We start from the raw sequence: 17,589 nt of genomic DNA on the forward strand, positions 1-17,589 counted from the left end.
GCAGGAATTTAGAAGGAAATGTCTCCCTAAGAAGTTCTGCCGCTGTCTTTACGTACTGCAAATCCAGAGGACTCTTTGCTGGCATATCTTTAGAAGGTAGCTGCTTGATTGAAAGGAAAGAAACTAATCGAAAGTAAGTGCAAGCCAGAGAATTTTAATTGATTTGAAGAAAGTGTGATGAGAAAAGAATGCCTCATAGACTCATATAGTCCCTAAGAGTTTACAGAGTACCTTTGTCTGCTCTTTTTAAATGCAACAGAATATGTCTCTAAGTGTATATTTCTTTTTTTTTAAAATTCCATATAAATTAATACATATTTATAGAAAATTTAGAAAACACACAAAAAATGAAGAAAAACAGTTTACCCCTTTAAGATGAACACTGTTCATCTTTTGCTTTATTGCTGTCCAGCGTTTTCCTAAGCATAATTTTCCTTTGTTTTGCCATATATGATTGTAATCATAATAGGTTCAATTGTAAATCCTATTTTTCCACCTAGCGTTATCATATATAAGAATCATAAATGTAAATTAATGGCTGTATAATATTCTATTAGTTGGATGTATCGTATTAAGTATATTTTTCAAACATTTGTGGAGGTCCATACCAGTTACAACTTGTGGGTCAATCAGAATGTTCCTCATTATGAGAGGTTTTGTATTATTACACTCTGCCTTTGTCTTTCATAAAATAGACACTAAATTTTTTTTCTATATTTTTATTGAAATATAATTGACATACAATATTATATTAATTTTAGTTGTACAACATAGTGATTCGCTATTTTTATACCTTACAAAATGATCAGCACGGTATGTCTAGTTACCACCTGACACCATATAAAGTTTTTACAATATTATTGACTAAATTCACTATACTGTACATCACATCTTCATGGCAATTATTTTATAACTGGAAGAAGGTGAACCCCCTTCATCTATTTCAACCATCCTGCCAACCCCTCTATGCTCTGGTAACCACCAGTTTGTTTTTTTGTATCTGTTTTGTTTTCTTTGTTCATTTGTTTTGTTTTTTAGATTCCACAAATAAGTGAAATCATATGATATTGGTCTTTCTCTGTCTGATTTATTTCACTTAGCATAATACCTTCCAGGAACATCTACGTTGTTGCAAATGGCAAGATTTCATTCTTTTGTATGGCTAATATTCAATTGTATATATATAGCACATCTTTATCCATTCATCCATTGACAGGCACCTAGGTTGCTTCCATATCTTGGCTACTGTAAATAATAATTCAATGAACATAGAAGTGCATTTATCTTTTGGAATTAGTGTTTTCATTTTCTTTTGATAAATACCTAGAACTGGAATTGCTGGATCATATGATAGTTCTAGTTTTAGTTTTTTGAGGAACTTCCGTACTGTTTTCCGTAGTGGCTGCACCAATTTACATTCCCACCAACAGCGTACGAGGGTTTCCTTTTTCTCCACATCCTTTCCAACACTTGTTATTTCTTGTCTTTGATAATAGCCCTTCTAACAGGTGTGAGGTGACATCTCATTGTGGTTTTGATTTGTATTTCCCTGATGATTATGGATGTTGAGCATCTTTTCATGTTGGCCATCTGTATGTCTTCTTTGGAAAAATATCTACAGCCATGCATCTTTTAACAATGGGGATACAGTCTGAGAAATGCATCATTAGGCAATTTTGTCATTTTGTTAACATCAGAGACTGTACTTATACAAACCTAGATGGTATAGCCTACTACATGCCTAGGCTATATGACACTAATCTTTTGGAACGACCATCATATATGCGGTCCATCATTAACCAAAATGTTGTTACGCGGCACACGAGGTCAGGTATTCAGGTCCCCTGTCCAATTTTTAATCTCAGTGTTTGTTTTTTTGATATTGAGTTGTATGAGTTCTTTATTTATTTGGATATTAATCCCTTATCAGATATGTCATTTGCAAATATCTTCTCCCATTAAGTAGGTTGCCTTTAATAGAGACTAGTTTTGAGTTAAAAAAAAAGGATTTGGAAGTATCATAACAGGCAAAGAAGAACTTCCAATTTAAACTGGCATCTGGCTAATTTTTCCCAAAACCGCTCTTCCAGATTTCCACTAAAATATGTCTGATTGCCCAGAAAAAGATAAAAAGCTGAGACTGACATAAGGACTACTTCTAGAACTTGGCAGAAATGCCACTAGTTGTGAGCCTGATGAGCCGACACTGCTGGTGGTGGACATTTACAGCAGACAGACCCCCCCACTGCAAGAGAGAAAACTGTGTGCAAAGTCGCTGTGCCAATTCACTCGATAATTCAACAGCACATTCAAAATAGTAAATGTAAACCACAAAAACTAGAAAATAGGAGGAATGGGGGAAAATAAATGTTTGCAGAATTCTTCACCTTATAAAGTTGAGAGATGTTTTTACTTCTAATTTTATTAATTTGAGAAATTTAAGAATGCTTTTAGAAACTTCTGATTCTAGGCCTTTGAAAGACTTTCCCACTAAAGTTCACCTGAATCCTGAATAAACTAAAACAAATATACTTCTTTATGAATTGTAGGGCTTTCAAACATGTAAAGCAAGTCTTTACATGATTTTGATACAAATAAACATTTTAAAGAAATTACAAAGCCATATACGTTGGCACCGTTTTTGTAAGAAACAAAAAGTAAAAACCTATAAAAATGTAAGTGCTTGTAGATATATTTGCATAAGTGTTGATGTACATATATGTATAAGTGTTTGCATGGATGTGTGATGTGCTTTTCATATTATTGGAGGAAGGGTATGCATTTCAGACTATTCGTAGTGTTTGCCTCTAGAGGCGAGCTTGGGGGTGAGTTTAGGGCTTTAACATGGGTTATGGCTTGTTGTTGTTGGTGTTTGGAAAGTAGTTTATATGAAGTGCTATATATGAATAAACACACACACAGCTGTGTGCTCTGCGTTTAACTCTAGAAAAAATCTATGTCTATAAAAGCAATGTTCTTAACTTGATGTTTCTTATTAGGTTTTACTGTCAAGATATCCGGGCTTATGACATTTTATTTGGAGACACACCACGGCCCGCTCAAGCAGAAGATCTTTATGAAATTCTTGATTCCTTTACTGAGAAGTATGAAAATGAGGGACAACGGGTCAACGCGAGGAAAGAGGCGAGGGAGCAGAGGAAGGTGTCTGTATGCGCGGTGTCTGTGTTTCTCTCAGTGGCCACAGGAACCTCTTTGTGTGAACTGTTCTGTCCGTGATTCGCGCCCCTAAGAACCCCCTAAACTCCCCTGCCATTTCACTTACATAGTTTTGTGGAAACGGCACAGAACCCTGCCGTGTCACGTACACAGATTTCAGGGAGAAGCACAGTTTGTTTCCGTGATTGCATTTCTCCAAGGATAGAACTTTGTAATATTAACTAATATGCTAATAATCGCTGCTGATACCTGGCCTTGAGGTGCCTTCTCCTCTAGCCCCACAACAGGCCTGTGTGATCCCCGTCACACAGAACAGAAGCTGGCGCATAGAGCCCCCGCGGCCGCTGCCTCTCCCAGTCACCCCACTACGGCACCTGCCTGGGTGGTCGGTGCCGGACGAGGCGAGCGTCCAGTTGCAGAAGAGCGTCCCCGTGGTCACCCACCTGTCGTCGTCCAGTGCAGCTAGTATCTCCCAAAGCAGCACATACTAGCACCTAGGGTCTTCCACAGTAAGGTGTGGGAGGAGGTCTGCCACGTCCACTCATGAGAAGAGAAAAGCCTCATGTGCTCCTGAGTAAAAACAGGGTTTTACAATTATGTGCTTTTTGTTTGTTCCTCCCAGGCTAAAGAGTTACCCCCAAAACCATCGTGGCAACCACAGCCGCCTGCACAGGTGCGGCTGAACTCTGGCTCTCCAAGTAAGTATTTCTCTTGCAATTATTAAATATTATCATTGTTAAGAATTCAAGCTACATTGTTAAACCTTGAAGTCAAATAGAACTAATGGGTGTTAAAGAGAGAAGAATAAATACTCGACCTCTTATACGCACATAAGACAAATTCTCATTGCTGTAGTTTGTGAAAACGGCTGTTCTCCTTCAGAAGACGCTTTCTCCAATTTACAAACAGATTCACCTTTAAAGTTTTTCTCATTTATTTTCATTATCATTTCTTTCAAAGACTGTCAGTTGGGTTACAATTTTTTTCTACTTGTATCTTTTGTCTGTTGATCTTGTTTTTTGTATATCTTACTATATGAAAGTTTTAATCTTATTTAAAAATATGTCTTCATCTATGTTTTATAGGTTTGGTATTATTTAGTCACGGTAAAGGTCTTCCCACCTCCTATACAAGGTTGTATTCATGGTCTCCTAGATTTTCTTGCAGTTTGTTTATTTTTGCAATTACTGGACACTTATTCTTCACATACTTTGAGATCATTTACCAGTTCTCCCCTCCTTCCTCAATATGCAATTCTAGCTAAAATAATATCATGTACTTATGTTAATTCTATGATTTTTGGATATTAATTGCAATAACACTACATGTATCAATTAATTAATTTGGCATCTGTGTAATAATCCTCTCATTTTATGCTTTCCATTTGTTGAGAGATTATTTTATGTCTTTCCTAAGATTTCATCATTTCTGTGTCTTTCTTGTTAAATTTATTCCTAAATACTTTATAATTTTGGTTTGTTATGGTGAATGGAGTGTACTTTCCCATTTCTATTTTAAAATACTTATTTTTATAGTTGAGAAAGTCTTAATTGGCATATATTTTGTCTTATATCTGGTCAGCTTCCCAAAATCTCTTATTTCTAGTCAGTTTTTAGAAATGGATTCTCTTGGGATGTTTGTGCCCTCTTCCCCTCCCTGCCAATGTATATTTCTCTGTTCTTGTGTCCACTGTCCTTCGGGGGTCTGCAAAGACTGCCAAAGGGTGTATGGGCACAGATAACTTCAGAGAGACCGTTTCCAGCTCTCCTGCTGCTCCCAGATGTGTTCTTTCTTAAAGCCAGTCCAGCTGAGAACTGCCACACAGGCTGTGCTCTCTGTCTTCTATTCTTTCACAATCGATTTTTTCGCACTTGAATAAGAAAAGCAAACCCCCAAACCGTCCTGATTCATACTACCCTACATTGTCCCCAAAACGTCAGCACAACAATCCAATGTGAAATATGGAGGTTGATGTTGGTGTAGTTAGTGAGTGATTCTGATGAGTCGCAGATACTTTCTTAGATCACATGATTTTTGTTTCTTTGCTTTCATCAAAACTGAAGAGGGACCTAATGGAATGGTCATCTGAATTTATAATAAGAATAGTAATTAATATTATCATTATGTCGTAAGAAACACATAGCTATCACCAAAACAAAAAATAATAATAGTAATACTTGATTGTTGTTTCAAAGACAGATAACTATTGATTTTTTGACCTCTGTCTCATCTCAGAAGGAATATAAAAGAATTCTGTTACATCTCCTTCTAGCCCTCTTTAGTTTTTATAAGAACCAGATTTCTTAGCACCTGTATCTTTAAAGAAGAATACTAAAATACAATTTGATTTTGAGCCTGTGCCATTCTAGAAATAAGAAATATTCATCCCATGTACATGAACTAATTTTAAAAAGTCTCATCCATCTGTTGAGATGTATTTCAAATCAAATTTTACTTTCATGTTTAGTAAGTTAACAAATTCATAATATATTTAAGATTTTGATCAACTGTGTACTAATAATGATTCCAATGATAACTCAATCTATAAGAAATCATTTAATAGAGTCTTGTGTTTACTTAAAATAAAATTTAAACAATAAATTTGTGTACAAAATTTTATTGTAGAAACTTACATAAAAATATGATATTAATACACTAGTATAAAATCTTTGGGACAAATGGAATTAAAATATGATTTGAAGGTTGAAAATAAACATGACATAATTTCTGACTATTAAAAAACAGCTTGTTGATTTTCTTTAATGAATGATGGTGGGTTTCAGATCACTATTTTATTCAGATTCTTTTATCCAAAAAAGGAGAGATATGATTATTTAATTTAAATAATTGCTATTGAAATATGCTAAAATGTATGCCCTTTACAACTTTTAAGTTATAGTGGACAATTTTAGGTGTCAGTTAAAAAATATACAAGTGAATACATGCTATTTAAAAATTATTTTAGGGGTTAAGCAAGCAAGAATGTTTGAAAATTGCTGGCTTGAGGGTGATAAGCTTTTTTTTCAGGTATTTTATGATTGCTTCTGGAAAAGGATGTGTCTGTGTTTTCCATGAACGTGTAGTTGCCCGGCCATGAGCTGTGGTTCACGAGCTTCTGATCATCCAGGGATCAGATACTTACCATCTGCCTTAAGTTTGGTGTATTCCCTGGGTTTATTCAGGCATTCCTCTTGATTTAAAGCATGGTAAAATAATGATATTTCTATCAAGTATAGCAGCTTAAAATATTTGCTTGGCAAGGGCGAGATTTGGCTTCTTGGGTTTTTTATATTCTATATACTCGTAAGTTTTCTAAATGTTCCCCTGTTTTTTTTGCAGGCAACAGAAACGAATATAAGCTCTATCCTGAACTTTCCAGCTATCATGAGAGAGTTGGTAAATAAAATTATCTGTCTGTTAAAAATGACCCATATCCATCTTGTGATCACAAACTTCCTGATCAATCTGGCAGGTTGTGGAAACCTCTGGGAAAGTGTTGGGCGCCCTTTCTTTGATTTACAGGATGTCCATGTTATTGTGAGAAGCACTTCACTTAAAAAATGCCATGCTTTTGTTCTCTTACTTGCTTTTAATTTGAGATAACGGGAGTGATGGGGAAGCCGGCAAAGACCCCGTGGGCTCAGGACTGAGTGGCTCCCGGCCACAGGCTTGTCCAGACACCCGACCACAGGATCTCTTCAGAACTCGTCAGGAGCAGGACAGAGTTTGTTAATTGTGAATGACAACTTACTTCTCATTGCATTTCTCTGGTTCTTAGCCCCATGAATATTTTTACATTTTTAAGGAATTTTTTATTTTTCATATTCAAATATTTTGCTGTTACTGGGAATTACTTCGAAAAACTTATTAGGGTTTCCTATAATAAAAATAGTCCTTCAACCTGTTTCACTTCAATATTCTTTAGAAAGTGTTCTTTGACAGAATTAAGCAGTTATTTAGAGATTGGAGTGGGAAACAAATTGAGGGCAAAGCTTGGATACTTGTAATTAGCCTATTTTCCCATCGTCTCTCGATCCTGGAGTCAGAACCACATGCTGCTGGGTTAATAAACTATTGGACAATTACCTGTTTCCTGTAAATAGAGTAGGAAGGTAACTAGGTACCCTTTTTCTTTAGTTTATAAAAATACTTCAAAAATGTCTCTTGAGCAGAATCCCCTGAACAGAAGCAGCCGTTTCCTGATGGATTAGGGTCCCTGACTTCCCCTTGTTGTCAGCCTGGCAAGTGTTCGGAGCCGCCTCTGGCTGTCCCTTCCCGGTGATTCTCCTCTGGGCGCTGAGGTCCCGTGTTCAGAGCTGGTGCGGGGCCCGGGGCTCTGCTGTGGGCAAACGCGGTGTGTGGTCTGACGTACTGAGGAAGCTCTGAGAGGTTTTGAAGACTTGATTTGCTGTCTGTGACTTACGGCTGTGGTCAAGGTGAGATGGCCAGAAATCTGACCAAAGGCGCACATCCTTTAGGAGCAGAAGTGGTAACAGGAGAATGTTTACACCGAGTAGCGCAGACATCCAGACTTGCGTGTGAGCGTCGTTTTCCTTTAGAGACTTGGTTGGGCTTAGACCTAGACTTGGGTATCCTACAATCAAAGGCGTTCTTAAACCTGACGAGGTCACCAGAGGAGCTGAACCCGCTTGGGAAGGGTGCCCAGCAGGGACCCTGAGGGGTAAGGCCGAGGCTGTGGACCCCAGGTGCCTTGGTGACGTGACACTGGAGACTGGAGGCCCTTTTCTCAGGTGTCTCTAAAGTCTGTTCCCGTAGCCTAGGTGCCTAATAAATCGTACTAATATCTCTTAAAAGGCACTGAGGGAGAATGTTTAATGATAAGAAATAAAACCCTAAGTGGGCTCTGGAGACAGGCTCCGATTTAAATCCGATACGTTGGTTCACTGACTGTGATCCGAAGGTAATGTCGCCTCCCCGTGGGTGGCTGGTTTGTGTTTTTATATTTGAGAGCAGGACAAGTTAGGTTGTACAGACAGTAGGTACTAAGTTAATATTAATATTAATTTATTTTAGTCCTTTCTCTAAATACAAGAGATTTTGAAGAAAAAAATGAAAGGGAAGATTTAAAGTCTATTTTTAAAATAAAACTTACTTTACATTACTGTGTTGTTTGAAGAGCAGCCATGAAACCAGTTAAACTCTCACCAAGGACTTCCTGACCTCCCGGCTGACCATCCTTGCGGAGAAAAGTCACAATACACCGGCCTGAGCCTAGGTTGAAGCCCCGTTTATGCAGGACACCCAGGCCCCCGTGGGCTAGCTCCTCGGCCCGCCCCAGGCCCACAGGCGAGCTGCGGTCATGCATAGGCCGTCGGGCATAATGATCATTCTCCAAATCACACGTACTTTTGTTTAGCACCCTCTAGAGACTCCAGCTACGTGGCACTCAAGCCTCCCAGCCAGACAAGCCTGGAAAGTCCACAGCCCTATTTACTTATGTTTGCATAACTGAAAGCCTCCTCCTGTGTCAGCTTTTGTGGCCTTCCTCTTATCCACGCTATAGCTGTCAGTGAAATCTGGGCACTATGGGTAACTCTCTGCTCGGGGGCTGACCTGTGCTATGTGGGTGCTTAGCAGCATCTGGACGATGTGCATTCAATGCCCATAGTAGCCTGGTGGTGACAACCACAAATGCCCCAGACTTTCCTTTTGAGAACCGCTGGTCCTGTGGCCCCCTGGTGGCCTCATCTAGCTCACTCACCATTGACAGTCACCCCCTACAGAGGATGGACATGGTCCCCAAAGCTATAGACCCCAGCACATGGCCTGGGGGGACCTGGGTGCCAGAGTCGAGTCAACACCCCAGCTCGTCTCTATGGTAGATGTGTAACAAGACCAACGCTGTGTTCTCCCAGTTCTTGTCCCTTGAGGTGGACCTTCCAAAGGCTATGATTATTCTCCTGAACCGTGTCTGGGGCCCGACTGTTGGCCACACCTGGGCTACATTGCGCAGGCTCCGCTGAGCATCCCGGACCCGACCGTGCTCATTGTGAGCCTCAGGGTGGCTGCCAGTCACTAAAGCTGATTGTAATCTGCTTCCTGTTCAGCATGGCCCTGACTGGGAGAGAAAAATAACCTCTATTTGAATTAAACTTGAATATCATGATGAAAATGGCCAGTTGCTTCAGAGATCCTCCAGGTTCTTTTAAGCACAGAAATACAAAACTTGAAGGCACATATCGCTCAGAAGGGAGGTGTCTGTGAACGTCTGAGTAACCCGTGGGGTTTGGGTGGTCCCCTTCCTGAAGGACATAGCTCCTTGGCTCACCTTTCTTTTTCTTTTTAATAAATTATTTTGTGGGCATTAAACTTCTTCTTATGAAAATTATCCCTAATACCTACAGTAAAGAGAAACTTTAAGTCATTTTGAGCTTATCGAAGACGAAAACTAACAATTGGGCCTGGCACTGAATGGCTGTGAACTGTGCCCCGGGAAGGCCTGCCTTCCCTCAGGCTTGGCTCCCACACGCCTCTGTTTTCATATGGACGAATTTTCCCAACAACTGCTGAACTCTAGGCTCCTATGCTTCCCCCGGGAGGTGGAGGGACCTGACTAGTGAGACAGTGAGGAATTTGGCACCTCTCTTGGACTGTCTGAGCCACCTTCTTTACTGCCTCTGCTCAAGACGTGGGTGGGGGAAAGGAGGAAGGCTGACTCTGACCTCCTCAAAGCCTTTGTCTGCTGCAACTCAGAAGCGTCTGCTTTGCCCTCACCCCCAGCTTTCCCACCATGGCTTTATCCTATTTCACTGGGAAACTACAGTTTGAGGCAATTAGACAACATCTAAATGGGAGGGATTGAACCAGGGCTGCAATCCTCTCTGTCTTTTCTCTTCTTTAGTTCATAATATCCTTCTTCCTCTAATTATTCATCATAAAATACATTCCTAAAACCAGTAAGAACCAGTGCAGTTATCATTGATTACCCAGGGTCATCAGCATCAGATATTCTTATTATTTGTATAGTCTGGATAACAGTGATACAGGGAAATATACTAATTCTCCTTGAAAATGTGCCCAACAAAAGTACAATGCTCTGATAAATCCAAGTTCAGTCTGTTGAGCAATTTCACACTGTGGTTGTGAGGACCTTGGTGTGGCATCAGTAGTGATGAGAGCTCCTGGAGACAGACTTCCAAGATCAGATCACCTCCTTGGACGGTCACGTGACACCTCCAAATCTCAGTTTCATATTCATGTTCTGTAAAGTGGAGGATGACATTAGCCGCCTTGTTGGGAGGGAGGAATGGGCGGAGTGCGTCAGGCGCTCATCGCAGAGCCGGATGCAGCCAGCAGGAGCTGCTGTCACTGCAGACACAGTGACTGCCGCTGCCGCCACTGTGGGCACCTCCCTGTGCACGCTGAGTGCTGTGAATAGTGCTGCAAGTGTATCCGCGTGCTGCATCTAAGCCGGCTGTGGCTTCCTGAACATTCCCTGATATTCACGAGCACTCCTTTCACTTGCTTCTTTCTGTTATCCAACAAGCCTGGGAGACAAGAGGGAGGAGGAGGAGTTCCTCGAGGGTGTTCATCGCTAAGTTTGGTTAATTGAGATTGAGCTTGATATATGGAGATTGTAAATATAATTATTGATAAGAAAATAATTTTCAGAATGATTTTTTTAACATTAACTTCTTCTGATCTAATGACAAGAGACATGACGTGAGGACTCGCTGTAGGTCCCATCTCAATGTGGCCCCACGGCCACTTTTCACAGCAGTGGCTGTTCCTGAATATGTGTCAGCAGTTTAACTGGTTTTGATTATATCCAGACTATACCAAAATTGTATTCTTTTTGTGCCATTCTTTTAAACTTATTCTTAAAATTGACAGGGTAAAAGTAAATACAGTATAAAATATTAAAATATGCAGAAATTCTTTGTATTATAGAGAAACTAATTATACTAGTAATATCTCTCACGCGGTTATATTGGTTATCAGAATTACTTCTTTAGGAGAACTCGAAGAATGGGATGGCGCAGGCTTTGTAGATAGAACTGTAGCACCATCTTGTGTGAGCCACAGATTCAGTGTTTCAGTCAATGCAGTTTAATTAAAGTGTGGGCATTGTTATTCCTTACTGACAGGGCAACTTCTGTTTATTTTTTATTGTTATAGTATTATAGGTTCAAATAAGTTACTGGCTTTAGAATTTAGGTATTTATGTTTTCAGTATATCTGCACTTAGGTGCATTTAAAAAGCGTCTAATTGCCTGATTTTTGCACAAAATTATATGAAACATAGAAATATAAAATTCCACATAGCTGAGTACTCAGAAAGTATCTGTTGCTTTATATTTCTTATGATGCTACACAGTTTATAATATTTGATGTCGTTTACTCATGTTAACCACTCAATTCTCAAAGTAATTTTTCCCAATATAACATGCTAAATTCTACACATTGTGTTGAAATTCTTGTTGAACATATGTGCACAGGCTTCCTGACGTGCTAATATGAATTTCATCTCTGTACTGAGAGAAAGGATCAAGTAAGCACAGGAACGAAAACAGACATGAAGCCTGGGGGGAAAATGCTGATGAAACAGCAAAATACTTCCGAGGCGGAATCCTCAAAACCAGTGACTACAGAACATGGTTTCTACATAGAATCTTTTATGATACGATCATGAGCACAAATAGCCGCTTCTCTCTAACAGCTCTAGTTCACAGAAGCCATCATGACTATTGTATCAAAATGGGAAAAATATAGTGTTATCTTATAGGTTATTCAAAATTTAAATCAAACAATTATTACCACAAACATTTGCTAAATATATAGTAAGAATGTAATAATGTGCAGTCTGACTTGTGTGGATTTAGGAAATATTACTGCCAGACATCTGCTCTTTTCAAAGAAGAAAAACATAAGTTTAATAACATGATGATGATCACACGGATCCTCTGCTGTGGGTCCTGCCGGCCTCCAAAGCATCAGAATACCAGCCCTGGGTCATTCACTTATGTCTCACCCACACATACTCTCAGTTTTTCCCCCAACAAGTGTGAATAATTTAAGTACTTTTTTTGTTTTAGGCAATTTGAGTCAACCCATAGAAGTCACAGCACTGTATTCTTTTGAAGGACAGCAGCCGGGGGATTTGAATTTTCAAGCTGGAGACAAAATCACCGTTATATCAAAAACAGATTCACATTTCGATTGGTGGGAGGGAAGGCTTCGAGGTCAAACTGGCATTTTTCCAGCCAACTATGTTACCATGAATTAAAGTTTATATTATTTTCTTCTTTGAGAACTACCAAAAGATTATTTCTACACTGAGAGGATTTGCCATTCAGTTAACCCATGTTTAATATAAGTTAAAAAATACTTCTTGTTTATTCCATAAACTTTTAATCCAGTATGTAAAAAATTTTGTTTTACTATGTATAAGTAAATGATTAACTTACATATCTTTAGATACTTTGTACTAATTTTATCACATATACTATTAATAGTTAATATCCTCCAATTATATGGCTGGTTCTTTTGTGTTAATTTTCAGACATCACAAATGTTTGATTTAGCTGTGTCTGTGATAACTATTTTAATTTCAGAAGTGTAAGGGTGGGGCATGAATACTAATTCATATATTTCTATTTGCAAAGTGACTCAAGAAGGAGAAATCAGCTTAAGTAGGGTATTAAGTAATATTTAGAGTTGTAGGTATTAACTAGAATATGAATCCTTAAAAAGTATCTTTCTACCTTCAAGATCGTATATATACATTTATAGTAGAAACACACTATTACAAAGGAGTTCAACCACTATGCGTTAAAAAACAATGACATCTATTAACTTTTCTTCATGAGGTTATATCTGTTCGTTTATAGCAGTAGAATCAACTTCTGTTGACATGGTTCAGTTGTCCCTAAATAAATGTTTTTAAATGCTAAGTTAATGTCTTGATTTTCTTTTTCTTATTTTCTTTTTGTAAAATAGGCAGAGGTCCTGTGGTTGGTCTGCAGGTTAAAACCCACCTCCATGATTGGGCTGCATAACTTCTTTTTTTTTTTCAGCTTTATTGATGTATTATTGACAAATAAAATTGTAAAATATTTAAAAGGTACAATGTGATGTTTGATATACCTATACATTGTGAAAGGATTCCTACTAAGTTAATTAACACATCCATCATCTCGTATATTTACTTTTTTTTTTTGGTGGGAACATTTAAGTTATACTCTCTTAGCAAATTTCAGTTATACAATACAATGTTATCAACCATAGTCACCACGCTATACATTATATCCCTAGAACTTATTCCCCTTATAACTGGAAGTTTGTACCCTTTGACCAACATCTCTTAATTTCCCCGACCCTTATATTTATACACACCAGATTTTCTTTATCCATTCATCCGTTGATGGACGCTTCGGGTTTTTTATATATAAGATCATGTCATCTGCAAACAGAGATAATTTTACTTCTTCCTTTCCAATTTGGATGCTTTTTATTTCTTTTTCTTGTCTAACCACTCTGGCTAGCATTTCTGGTACTGTGGTGAATAGGAGTGGTGAGAGTGGGCATTGTTGTTCATTCGTGATCTTAGAGGAAAAGCTTTCAGATTCTCACTCTTGACTATGATGTCAAGATGGTGGGATGGTCATATATGAGCACGTGGTTTAATCTCCACATGTTTGAGAATTTTCCAGTTTTTTCCTTGTAGGTGATTTCTAGTTTCCTACCAGTGTGGTCAGAAAAGATGCTGGATATGAGTTCAATCTTCTTAAATTTATTAAAACCTGCTTTGTGGCCTGACATGATCTATCTTGGAGAATGTTCCCTGCGTACTTGAGAAGAATGTGTATTCTGCTGCTGTGGATGGAGTGTTCTGTGTATGTATGTTAGATCCATCTGGTCTAATGTGCAGTTCAAGTCTAATGTTTCCTTATGGATTTTCTGTCCAGATGACCCATCTATTGTTGAGAGTGGGCTATTGAAGTCCCCTGCTATTCCTGTGTTACTGTCTGTTTCTCCCTTCAGATTTACCGATATTTGCTTAATATATTTAGTGCTCTGATGTTGGGTGCATAAATATTTACAATCGTTATCTCCTCTTGATGAATTGACCCCTTTATCATTATATAATGACCTTCTTTGTCTTGTTATAGGTCTTGGCTTATAGTCTGTTTTGTCTCATATAAGTATAGCTACCTCTGCTTTCTTTTGGTTTCCGTGTACATGGAATATTTTTCCCATCCCTTCACTTTTCAGTCTGTGTGTCCTTGAAGCTGGAGTGAGTCTCTTGTAGGCAGCATGTAGTTGAAACTTTTTTAAAATCCATTCAGCCACCTTATGTCTTTTGATTGGTGAATTTAGTCCATTTACATTTGAAGTAATTAGTAAAAGATATGGACTTACTATTACCATTTTGTTCATTGTTTTCTGGCTGTTGTAATTCTTCTGTTCCTTTCTCCTCTTTCTCTCTTCCTTTGTGATTTGACCATTTTCTGTACTGGCATGCTTAGATTCCTTTCTCTTCATTGTTTATGTATCTACTATAGGTTTTTGCTTTGTGGTTACCATGAGGCTTACGTAAAACATCTTGTGGTTATGACTGTCTATTTAAGCTGAATGCATAGAAAAGCTGTACATTTTTACACTCCCCCACGTTTTATATTTTTGATGTCACAATTTTCATCTTTTCATACTGTGTATCCATTAAAAAACTATTGTAGTTATAGTTATTAATACTTTTGTCATTTAGTCTTTATACTAGAGTTATAAGTGGTTTTCCGACCAACACTACAATACTAGAGTATTCTGAATTTAAATATATATGTACCTTTACCAGTGAGTTTTATACTTTCATGTTTTCCTGTTACTAATTAGCATTCTTTCATCTCGGCCTGAAAAAGCCCCTTTAACATTTCTTATTAGGCTGTTTTAGTGGTGATGAACTCCTTCCGCTTTCCTTTGTCTGGAAAACTCTATCTCTCCTTCAATTATGAAGGACACCTTTGCTGGGGAGAGTATTCTTGGTTGGCAGATTTTTTCATTCAGCACTTTGAATATATCATCCCACTTCCTTCTGGCCTGCAAGGTTTCCGCTAAAAACTCCACTGATAGTCTTATGGGGTTCCCTTGTACATAACAAGTTGCTTTTCTCTTGCTGTTTTTAAGATTCTCTCCTTGTCTTTAACTTGTGACAACTTAATTATAACATGTCTCAGTGTGTGGCTTTTTGATTCATCCTATGTGGAATTCTCTGGGCTTCCTGGATCTGGAAGTCTGTTTCTTTTGCCTATGTCAGGGGAGTTTTCAGCCATTCTTTCTTTGAATAAGCTTTCTGCTCCTTTCTCTCTCTCTCATTCTGGAACCCCAATAATGTGTAAAATCATCCACTTGTTGATGTCCCAGAAGTCTCTTTAGCCATCTTCACTCTTTTTCAGTTTTTTCTCTTTTTCCTCCTCTGATTGGATGAATTCCACTGCCTTGCCTTCAAGTTCACTGACTCTTCCTTCCACTTGATCTAGTCTGCTTTGAACCCCTCTATTGGATTTTTCAGCTCAGTTATGCTATTCTTCAGCTCTGTGATTTCTGTTTTGTACTTTTTTGTATTTTCTATCTCTTTGTTGAGATTCTCACTTTGTTCGTGCATTGCCTTCCTGACCTCGGTGAGCATCTTTATGACTGTTATGTGGAACTCTCTATCAAGTAAAACACTTACCTCTATGTCATTAAGATCAGTTTCTGGAGTTTTATCTTGTACTTTTGTTTGGAACATGCTCCCTTGTTTATTTATTTTCCTTGACTCTCTGTGTTGGTTTCTGCGCATTAGATAAAACAGCTGCCTCTCTCGATCTTGACAGAGTGGTCTCGTGTGGGAGAGGAGCCTTGTCAATTGGTCCAGCCCAAGCTCCTGGTTGTCTCTCAAGCCTTTATGATTGTCCAAGCTGCCATCTTTGTTCTTAGTGACTCCCAGCAGTTGAGGGTCTGCCAAGACCCTGTGTCTCAAAGGGTAGGATTGCAGTCAGCGCCCAGATGCAGGCTGATTGGAAGCTGGACCCTCAGGCACCATTGAGAAAATATGTAGTTAAGTCCTTTCTATGGAGAAACAGAGATGAGTGTTTTTACTGGCTCCCTCTGCTGAGCCTGGGTGTAATAGCTGAAGGGTGGGGAGGGGGCTCTTGTACCCATTTAAGAACTGTTTCTCTGTTTGCTGCTAGTCTTGTGGGACTAGTGAATGCAAGCCCCACTGGCTATCAGAGCTAGGTGACTTGGGGTCCCGTCCCTCAGAGGGCAGCCATAAAAGATGAGGCACTAGATGTGTGGACAAGCTTCTTCCAAGGAGATAATGGTGACTTGGTTTTATTATTGGCTACCCCAGGGCTCTGGGGAGGATCACAGCCAGCACCTAGATGTGGCTAATCAGGTATTGGGCTCTCAGTCAGCAGCTTGTGCAAGATACAGTCAGACCCCTTCCAGGGAATGATGGGGAGATGGGCGTTTTTGTCTCCTCCCTCTGAGCTGAGCCCCAGGGTGAGAGCCATGGCAAGTGCTCATGTTCCCAGTAAGACCTGCTTCCTTGTTTGCTATTGTGCTGTGGGACCCGTGAAGGCAAGCCCTGTTGGCTTTCAGAGCTTGGTGGCTTGGGGGCCTATCCCTTGGTGGCAGCCCTAAAAGTTGGGGCACTAGATGTGTGGTCCTAACCCTTCACTCTTAGAGAGAAGCTGGGATTTGGAGGTTCCCTCTTGATTGTATGGTGCGGTCTTGGGGCGGGGTTTATGGTGAGAGTGTCTCAGCCTTTCCGACCTGTTTTGATGTGAGTATTTTCCGAATGTATAGGAGTCACTCAGCTAGTCTCTGGATTTCTCTCAGAGGTAATTCTCCTTGCATAGCTGTATATTCAGTGCATCTGTGGGAGAAGGGAAATTTGGGAGCCTCCTATGTCATCATCTTGGTCCCTCTAACTTCTTCCTTGAACTCCAAACTCATCTCCAACTGTGCACTTGACAGCTGTATTTGGACACGAGGTAGCATCTCAAACCTAACTTGTCCAAAACTAAGCTTTTGCTTTCCCCTGCTCTAAAGCCTGCCCCCCAACATTCCCCTTCAGTAAGTGGAAATTCCATTCATCCACTTCCTTAGGCCTCAGGATTACTTAGGAGCCATCCTTGATTCTCCTTTTTATCTCATGCCCTGATCAAACTCACCAAGGATTTCTTTTGGGTTCAGAATACCGGACCTGACTACTTCCTACTACCTCCATCACCACCTCTGTAAATTAAGCTGCCGTTAGCTCAGCCCTAGACTATCATAACAGCCTCCAGCTCGGATTCCTTTCTTCAGCAGAGCAGCCAAAACGATCCCCTTAAAATAGTACTCTCACTCTCCAGCTTTCTCTCCTGCTGTGCCTTCTTCGTAGCTTTACATTGTCTGCACACATGT

At 39.4% G+C, this 17,589-nt stretch overlaps 1 protein-coding gene across 8 annotated transcripts in view; it reads left to right on the top strand.

The window, feature by feature from the left end:
• The window catches only part of SH3YL1 (SH3 and SYLF domain containing 1), a 48,633-nt gene extending 35,363 nt beyond the window's left edge, over positions 1-13,270 (top strand). For 6 of the 8 annotated variants that reach the window (XM_058551881.1, XM_058551880.1, XM_058551879.1 and 3 more), the window contains 5 exons: positions 5-133; positions 3,000-3,162; positions 3,800-3,875; positions 6,517-6,573; positions 12,234-13,269. In XM_058551881.1, the coding sequence (XP_058407864.1) occupies positions 5-133; positions 3,000-3,162; positions 3,800-3,875; positions 6,517-6,573; positions 12,234-12,424 (616 nt within the window). In that variant the 3' untranslated portion in view covers positions 12,425-13,269. Of the gene's footprint in view, positions 1-4; positions 134-2,999; positions 3,163-3,799; positions 3,876-6,516; positions 6,574-12,233 lie in introns of all 8 variants that reach the window. The other 2 variants (XM_058551882.1, XM_058551886.1) reach the window with 2 other exon arrangements.
• Positions 13,271-17,589: the final 4,319 nt, after the last annotated feature.

Source organism: Diceros bicornis, chromosome 12, assembly GCF_020826845.1.
Source record: "Diceros bicornis minor isolate mBicDic1 chromosome 12, mDicBic1.mat.cur, whole genome shotgun sequence".
Taxonomy (NCBI): Eukaryota; Metazoa; Chordata; class Mammalia; order Perissodactyla; family Rhinocerotidae; genus Diceros; species Diceros bicornis.